The sequence below is a fragment of the Triticum dicoccoides genome, chromosome 7A, assembly GCF_002162155.2.
Source record: "Triticum dicoccoides isolate Atlit2015 ecotype Zavitan chromosome 7A, WEW_v2.0, whole genome shotgun sequence".
NCBI lineage: Eukaryota > Viridiplantae > Streptophyta > Magnoliopsida > Poales > Poaceae > Triticum > Triticum dicoccoides.
Window position 1 is genome coordinate 72,530,783 of NC_041392.1, and position 9,122 is coordinate 72,539,904.

General features: G+C 49.9%; 2 protein-coding genes across 2 annotated transcripts in view; both read left to right on the top strand.

Moving 5' to 3' along the window:
• The window catches only part of LOC119333128 (momilactone A synthase-like), a 77,708-nt gene extending 71,833 nt beyond the window's left edge, over positions 1-5,875 (top strand). Inside the window, exon 3 of the mRNA XM_037606138.1 lies at positions 5,759-5,875. Coding sequence (XP_037462035.1) covers positions 5,759-5,875 — 117 coding nt within the window. The remainder of the gene's footprint in view (positions 1-5,758) is intronic.
• A 1,473-nt stretch (positions 5,876-7,348) lies between these two features.
• Positions 7,349-8,666, top strand: LOC119328054 (momilactone A synthase-like). The gene is made up of 2 exons (XM_037601100.1): positions 7,349-7,422; positions 7,501-8,666. The coding sequence occupies exons 1-2, from the start codon at positions 7,394-7,396 to the stop codon at positions 8,396-8,398; spliced, it is 927 nt and encodes a 308-aa protein (XP_037456997.1). The 5' UTR covers positions 7,349-7,393; the 3' UTR covers positions 8,399-8,666.
• The last annotated feature ends 456 nt before the right edge of the window (positions 8,667-9,122 follow it).

Below are 9,122 nucleotides of genomic sequence, written 5' to 3' on the forward strand. Positions count from 1 at the left end.
TCGCCTTCCAAGGCGCAATTGCTTCAGAACTGGCCATTGCTCAGCGCATTGTTGAGCTGAAGTAGAAAATTGATCGTGAAAAGGCTCAGTTCAAGAAGCACATGGCCAGGCTCAGCGTGCAGGAAGTGAAGAGCTTCAAAACCATGTTGCACGAACTTAAGGAAAATTTTCTGAAAAAGCATGCTGAAGCTCAGGGCTCACGTGAGCGGATGAAGTCTCTGGCTGAAAGATGTGTGCAGGCCTACAATGAGGCCGAGAAGCGCAAGGCACTTGGGCGTCCTGGCATCGACCCCAAGATGGCCGCGAAGAAGAAGAAGCCTCTATGGCTGAACCAGAGGCACCTAGGCAAGAAGCAGTTCAAACTGTCTTCCCAACCGCCACAACTAGCTCGAAGCCAAAGAGCCGCTCAACAGCTTCAGAGCTCAAGAAGACAAGAACTGCAGAGGCTGAAGCCAGAAAAAGAAAAAGCTCTGAAGCCTCTCCTACTGCCCCCAGCAAGAAGAAGAGAAAGATCAAGAAATCTCGGGCTGCTCCCACAGAGCCCTTGATGGTTGAACCCCTCTCTGTCATTCACCCCAACACAGAACGTCAGCTGACAGTTCATGAGCCTGCTCCCACAGAGGCTCCTGAAGCTGAAGATATTCCAGCAGCCGACCCCATCGCTGCTGAAGACATTGGTCACCAGGACAATGTACAAGATGGTGCAGCCCTTCCTCAGCTTGAAACAAGCGAACTCATCAGCATTGGTCGTCCTCTGACGCCAATGGCACAAGATGAGTCATGGGAGGATCGCCCTCAGGAAGAAGAAGACTTTGAGGCCCAGCCCACTCCAACCCCACAAGCGTCGTCTGTGTTCCGTAGGCTTCGCAAAGGTCCAAGGCCTCAAGTCCATACTGAAGAAATTCCGGCTGCATCAGCCGAAGACAATGAAGAAGCACCACCAGAACCCACTTCCCCGCTCCATCAAGATGCAGTTCTCCAGGAGAACCTGCCTGAGGTTGTCCCTCCAACTACACAAGCGGAGGAAGAAAATGTTGAGGCTGCCACCACAAACACTGAAGCCAATGTGGAGCCCGACCCACCAAATGCTTCAGCAGACAGCAAAGCTACTGAGCCAGACACTTCTGTTCCTGAGTCTGCTGCAGGTCCTCAATTTGATTATCATGTTGAGCACAGGCCTCATGTTCAGAAGCCAGTCCCAAGGCTGCCAAGGTTCCCAGGTCCTGCATCAGCACCTGGCTCCTTTGATATTAATAGCTTCAAGGCAGACAATACATTTTTCAACAGCTCCAAGAACCCTTATTCAAGGGAAAGGATTTCATCAGATAGGTTCTGGAGCTATCCTCAGCGCAGCTACTATTCATGCATACTATACAACCAAGGACGCATCTTCCCGCACAAGCGCCTTGAAGTTGAAGCTATTGCTGGTCTGCCCTATTTAAGGAAGCGCTGGATTGCTTCAAGCAAGTGGGTTTGCTGCCGTTTATAACTGATGAAGAGCACTGGAATGAAGAGCTTCTGCTTCAGTTCTATGCCACCCTCCATATTAAAGGATACAACAGAGATCCGAAGACATGGGCCCTGGAGTGGATGACCGGCAATGTCCATCATGAAGCCAATGCATTTGATATCACTGAGCTCACCGGCCTGCCCACTCCTGGCGAATTCTTCGAGGAAGGCTGTCAACTACATGCTGAAGCTATTGAGAGCATATTCCAGCGGAATGAACCCAATATGAGTCAGATGCTCTCAGTGATGAAGCCATTGCCCCATGATGCACCCTATCCAACTGAGTTCTTCGTTGAAGACCTTGAGTACCTGCCCAGGACCATATATCACATCATCCGGCGGACTCTCTGGCCCATTAAGGGGCACTCTCCAAATGCAAAGATTGAGGGTGCAATGAAGACTATGATATTCTACATCCTTCATGGCAAATGCTTCAACGCACAGGATTTCTTCATATGCCAACTTGCAGCGTCAGGCTCAGACTTATTTGGTTTGAAGTTCTATGCTCCTTGGGTGATGAGGCTGATCAAACTGCACTCTGCGATCTCGTATCAGCCCTCAGCTCGAAACCATCGGATCTTCTTGCCAGATGTGTATACCTCCTCTGAAGCTATATATCTTGAGCCTGCCAAGCAACCATTGAGTCTTCAAAATGTAGAACACCAGAGCTTCACTCAGAATGATGAAGGTGTTGAAGCCATCTCCAGGGTGTATCCTTTGGCTGGCACTACACGTGCGCCACACCCTGCTTCAACTGAAGCCACAGATAGTGCAACTGCTTCAAGACACAAGAAGCGCACTCGTGTTCTCACTGACCGAGAGCTTCTTGTGGCCCTTCACCAAAAGCAAGATAGGCATCACGACAGGCTAAAGCGTCAGATGAAAAGCCTCTTGGTGGATGTCAATCGTCTTCGAAACCTTGCCACCAAGAATGCTTTCGTTACACATGAAACCTGCCGTCGTACATGGAAAGGGCTCTCAATGATCTGTACTGAAGCTGAACTTGAAGAGGATGGCTTCACAGAGCGCTTCAAGTTTGATACCACACCTCCCAGAAGGGCTGTGATGCGCAACACACCATCACTTGAAGACTCTGAGTTTTCTTCATCTGCTGCAACAGTCACCGCAAGAATCATTGATGAAGACGACGATGCTACATCACCGCCACCTGCTTCAGCACCTCCAAGCTCTTCTGCACCGCCAAACACCTCCAACGACCCTGCTGCTGGGAACGAGTAGACACTCTATGTCTTCAAACCTTTTTGATCCTTGCTGACAAAAGGGGGAGAAGCATATGAGTTTATAGACTTCAAGCGGGTCCATATGGGCGGGTGCCTTAAGTTTTGCTATATTTTGCTTCGTGCTTACAACTCTCGTTTTTGCTTCATTTGGTTGTTTGAGTTGTAACACTAAGACTTGATGGTCGTCTGCTACTTGTTTGCCACTCTGTTTGCGAAGATAAATTCCGCATGTGCAACGATAAATTCCGCACTTATCTCATTCTGCAGACGTCCATTTTCCATTACGCATGTCATTATCTTCATATACTTTCACATGCATAGTGGATTGTCATCATAAGCTGAAGTGGATCTCCACAAGTACAACCTGCCATGTGCATTTGCATTCCAAAAGCAAATTAACTTATATGCACATCTTCAGGGGGAGCCCTTGCAACTTATGAAGACAATTCCTATCCTTTAAAATTTCACAGATTATATTCCCCGTTGAAAACTTCAACTAGTTTGTCATCAATCACCAAAAAGGGGGAGATTGTAAGTGCATCTAGTGCCACCCCTAGTTGGTTTTGGAGTATTGACGACAAACCTAGTTGAGGGACTAATGTGTTCGTGAGAATTGTAGGATAACACAGGTAGAAGTCCCTCATTGATTCGGTTTTACTACCAGAGATGACCCCCAAAAATGTATGAAGACATTGAAGTCAAAGGTGGTATATGAAGATATCCACTTTGAAGACTATGACAAAAGAAGACACGTTATGAAGCCTATGGAGCTCGAAGACTTAGATCTTTCGTAGTTCTTCTTCTTTTGTGTTGAGTCATAGGAACCACCGTACTGTTAAGTGGGGTCCAGGAGAACCAGTCAGAATGACTGTAGTGATGCTCAAAACCAAAAACCTATGTCTTCGAGTGAAGACAATGAGAGCGAATCTTGTCCAGAGCTGGACAAGTCAGCTTTGCTTGTAGCCCAAGTAAAGTTGCCATGAGAGTTTGAAATCTGACCGTTGAGACACATGTCAGTTCCTTAGTGACCCAGGGTCATTTCGGACAAATCAGGTCGGGTTGCCAAGTGGCTATAAATAGCCCACCCCCACAACCATAAACGGTTGGCTGCTCAGATTTCAGTGCACGGCTTTTGTCGTTTGAGAGCAACCCACCTCGAAGCCTTTGAGAGAAAATTCCTAGCGAGGAGAAAAGCCCTAACCACCCAGAGCCAGAGTAAATTGGGCATCACTTAAGTCTTCTTGTCTGTGTGATCTGAAGACTTATTACACTTGAGGACTGTGGATCCTCCAGACGGTTAGGCGTCGCGTTCAGAGCATCCAAGAGACATTGTGGATTGCCAGTGAACGAAGTCTGTGAAGGTTTGGGAGTCTACCTTGAAGACTTACCAGAGTGATTGGGCGAGGACTATGTGACCTTAGCTCAAGGAGAATACGGTGAGGACTTGGTGTCCTGAGCTGCGTGTTCAGGACTGGGTGTCCGGGACTGTGTGTCCTAAGGTTTAAATACCTAGCCGCTCCAACCAGACGTACAGTTGTCACAGCAACTGGAACTGGTCCAACACATCATCGTCTTCAACGAGTCACTGGTTTCATCTTCACTTCCTTTTCATACTGTTACTCATTGTGAAGCCATTGCATGCTTGCTCTATCTTTTGTCTTCACAACATGAATGTATGATCTGTTTGGCTTCATAACTTCTTCCCACCTGATCCTTATTACACTTCAGTTGTTTGTCATTGCGCTTTCACTTTATTGAATACTTGACTATGGCTGGCCTAGTGTAATCTAACTTCCGCTGCATAGTAATAGGCATAATCTTCGCTGTTTGTCTTCATAACTCCCACGTTTTGAAGACTTTCATAAAAATCGCCTATTCACCCCCCCTCTAGTCGATATAACGCACTTTCAGGAGTTCTAGCTCGTGGAGCCACCACCCACAGTCCTCGGGTCCACCACTCTGACGGGCCAGACGAAGGTGGTGCTCTCCTCGGACGATGAGGAGCAGAAACAACCACAAAATTCCACCAAGGTTCTGCGGACATACGATGAGCATGCGTGGTAGTTCGAGCCGCTGCTTGATTGGAAGCTCTTTGACCACGGTCCGACACCACCTTCTGTTGGAGTTGTGTTGAATATAGTGTACGAGGTAGGTTACAGTTGGACTTGTAGTTGTACTGTGTTTAGATAGGATATGGAGTCGTGTCCTAATAGGACACTTGTATCCTAGGCCTCTCATATATAGCGGGGCTAGACACACGATGTAACATATGCCAACATAATAGCACAGACGCGCAAGGGGGAGCCGGTGGCGTGTGCCGGCGCCCGGATGGCCGGTGTGCGGTATTGTGATGGTGTCACGGGGAGGAGCGCCCGTAGTCAGGCCCCGGGGATGTAGCCATATCGGTGAACCTCATTAACAAATCTCGGTGTCGTGCTTGTGTGATTGCTTGGTCCTCGGATGATCGACGGTATGCCTCGGATTTATTCTAACACCTTCGCCGCCCAACCACGGCATACAAATTACCGCATTAAGGAGGAGTCGGTGTCGCACCACAACGTTGTGTTAAGGCGGAATCGGCGTCCCCATCGCGTAGCCAGTACGGGCACATTGTCTAGTCGGTGTCCTCGCCACACCGTTTGTTCCGGCGCAGCAGGGAGCAGGTGCCGCCATCCTCCCCCCCCATCAGCGTCTGGTCGCCGTGAAGATGAACGAGGAGGTGTCCGGCCCAGCGATAGCCAATGCGTGCGGACACCTCATCTACTACGTCCGACGTGGCGGTTACGCCTCCTCGCGCGCCATGATGGCGGCTGAGTAGGCACGCTAGGATCGGCACAACATGACGCACCAGGAGGCGTTCTCTACGTTTGACGTGGCGTCAGTCTGGGTGCACACCGACCTGGACCTCGCGTTGCCTGGGCCGAGGATCGGTCCACGACCACAACGCGGACATTCACCCGCCGCGGGTGTCAAGTCATCGACCAACTTCTGAAAGTTGGTCTGAGTAGTTTGAGTGCACCACCATCGCCCTTGCCCTCGCCATCAAGGGCAAGGATAAGGAAGAGGTCGTGGCCGCAAGGCTAAGGCAGCCGGGCAGCGGCCAATCTGGGTTGCCGCGACCCTAGGAGGCCTCCAGTCACTGGAATGACGAGATAACAAGGATGACAACGGCGACAACGATGAAGGTGCCGGCGGCCTCGAATGCCATGCCTATGATGTCACCGTCCGGTGCCTCGTTTAGTTTAGTTTTAGGTTTAGTTTAAATTTCTTTCAGTCTAGTTAAACTTTGTTCAATTTCATCCTTTTGTTGTAAATGTATCAGAATTTTACTAATATAATCTGGTTTACATGAATTTCATCTGTTTTTTTTCCTAAATGATGTCTACGAACACATTCGGACGTGGCAGTAGGTGTTTGATGTGTCCATTTAGATGCACATTGTCTTCACGTGCACCCAAAAAGAAGTACGAACCTGGAACCAGCAGTGTCGGTGAATGCGTATATATCCCTATTTTTAATTGTTTGGATTGCTTATCACTTGTGTCACAAGGTAAGATGCGCCTATTTTTTAGTTAGGCTTGCACATGCTAAAGGTACCGAAAAGACGAGTAGGACCAGGATACAACAGCGACGGGCTCAACCACTAATCAGGTACTCTAGTCTAGCTACTTATATATACTGTATCTAATCTATGGTGTCAAAAAAAAACTATCTCTAATCTAAGCACGATTTTGTTAGTCTGCTCGTACGGAACGCGCGCACAAGCTCCGATTCATGACCGACAGTCTATCATATAGGCATCCGTCTCCACTGATTCCACGGCTTCACGATGTTTCCATCGTTACCCAAAAATTATTTCACCCTGCTTTCTAAATAAAGCAACTATGCAAGCACACAAAATCCAAACACAAAAGTCAAAATATGAAAAATATGTTTTGTTGAGGACATAACTTAACAAGCCAAAAAGAAAAAAAAAGAAAAAAAGGGCCAACAAAGACGCAAGCAGGGATACAGCCCCCTAGTCTGGCTCGGCGGAGGTGGAGGGAGGGTTGGCGCCAGGCAAAAGGCCAATGAACGGAGGCTGGAGATGAGGTCATCAATGGCGCCATGCTCCTGGGACGGCTAAGCGGCTTCCACGGCTGCAGAAACCGCACCATTTAAAGATCGCATCAGTAGGTCGGCACATTGAAAACCGCCCGATCACAAGTCTATTAAGAATAGTCCAAAGCGTTCACACAACGACCCAATGCCGAGTCGCCTATTGTGGCGGGACCGAGCCGAGCAGGCTGCTTGGAATTCCTCATAGAGGTCCGGGAAGGTTTCCACCACTTCACTCGTTGAACTTCATATAAATATTACTCCCTCTGATCCATATTACTCCCTCTGTTCACTTTTATAAGACACTGTAGCCATTTCAGACAGCAGTCAAAATAGTTCAATGTGTGTTGTCTGAAACGTCTTTATAAAAATAAAGGGAGGGAGTACTTGTCGTTTAAACGGATATATCTCGAAGATAAGTAATATAGACGGGAGGGAGTATAAAGAACTTTTTGTGGGTCTTATAAAGATGTTTCGAGCCTTCGTTAAATTTAGTTGCCTATCGTTGTGCCAGAAAGCAGCTCACGATTTGTCCTTCGTCGAAGATGTTCCTATTAATGCGCGTCCTTTTCAGGTACGAACGTTTTTGGTGTGGTCCGGCAGCCCGCTGATGTTCGCTGCCTTGCTCACTTGTTGTTTTCTGAGAGTGTAGCACGGCGAAGAGCGGAGCGGCCGGAAGGGCAGGAAGCCCGTCACGCCCCCTCTCCGCTTCCTCTGACTCACGGAGGTTGGCCGGGAAGGTGGCCGTGATCACCGGCGCGGCGAGCGGCATCGGGAAGGTGACCGCCGCCGAGTTCGTCCGGAACGGCGCCAAGGTCGTGCTCGCCGACGTCCAGGACAGCCTGGGCCGCGCCGTGGCCGCCGAGCTCGGCGACCCGGACACGGCCTGTTACACCCGCTGCGACGTCACGGACGAGGGGCAGGTGGCGGCCGCCGTGGACCTCGCCGTGGCGCGGCACGGCCGGCTCGACGTCATGTTCAACAACGCCGGGATCACGGGCGGCAACTACGCGGGCTCCCCCATCGAGTCCCTGGACATGGCCGATTTCGACCGCGTCATGGCCGTCAACCTCCGCGGCGTGGCCGCCGGCATCAAGCACGCGGCGCGCGCCATGGTCCCGCGCGGAGCGGGGTGCATCCTCTGCACGTCCAGCACGGCGGGCGCGCTGGGCGGGTCGGGCCCCCACGCGTACAGCGTCTCCAAGATGGCCGTCGTCGGCATGGTGCGGTCCGCGGCGGCGGAGCTGGCGGCGCGCGGCGTGAGGGTGAACGCCATCTCGCCGTACGCCATCGCGACGCCCATGGGGGCGCGCTCCGCGAGGGAGATGCTAGGCCTCCCGCCGGGGGGCGCCGGCGACGAGGAGTTGATCAGGCGGCTGTTCGACGAGGACATCAACGAGATGGGCGGCGGCGTGGTGCTGCGCGCGGAGGACGTTGCGAGGGCGGCGGTGTTCCTGGCGTCCGAGGATGCCAGGTACATCACCGGGCATAATCTCATGGTCGACGGCGGGTTCTCCGTCGTGAAGCCGCTCAACGTCCCGGCCTGTTGAGGACGGCGAGAATCGTGCCGGGTTACAGGAAATTAAACACAAAATAAATCAGAAGAAAAAGAAACGGAAAATAATCCTACATGACCGGATCGTATGGACGTAAACTGGAGACCCTCCCTGTGTGACAACTGGCAAACCGAATCTCAAAGCATCCCATCCGACATGTCCAGCCGCATGACATCCGAACAGTGTACTTGGGTCTCAGTTTTCAGAGCTCCGTGTACATTGGTTCATTTTTCAAGTAAAACGGAATTGAGCTGCTCTGAAAGGTTGGGATTATTTGACTGAAGATGTACCTTTCTATTTGGTGTTTGGTTGAGGAGGAACATGATAGAGTAAAATCCATTTTAAGAAAAAGTGTTTCGATCAAGATGTTTTGGTTACTTCATCATCCCAACCAAATGGCATAGTCGACCTTAGATTATTGAATTATCATGTTCTACTGAATTTGGAATATTCCTTCTAACTTTTTTTCATCATCCCAACCAAATGGCATAGTCGACCTTAGATTATTGAATGATCATGTTCTACTGAACTTTATTCAAATTTAAGCACTTGGAATCTCATGGTTCTGGAACACATAGTTTACATGTCGTTAAACTGATGGAGGCGATCCACCATTAAGCATCTGAATTGTCAACTTTGAATTGGGTTGTAATTCCTTAACACGCACTTACCACTATATCTTAAGGACAATTTGTAGAGCACATATGTGTCGTGACTG

Excerpts from the sequence above, each read along its gene's own strand:
- LOC119328054 (XM_037601100.1), top strand. The coding sequence starts at position 7,394 with ATGTTCCTATTAATGCGCGTCCTTTTCAG. Across the intron at positions 7,423-7,500 it reads TTAATGCGCGTCCTTTTCAG|CACGGCGAAGAGCGGAGCGG; the intron begins GTACGAACGTTT and ends CTGAGAGTGTAG.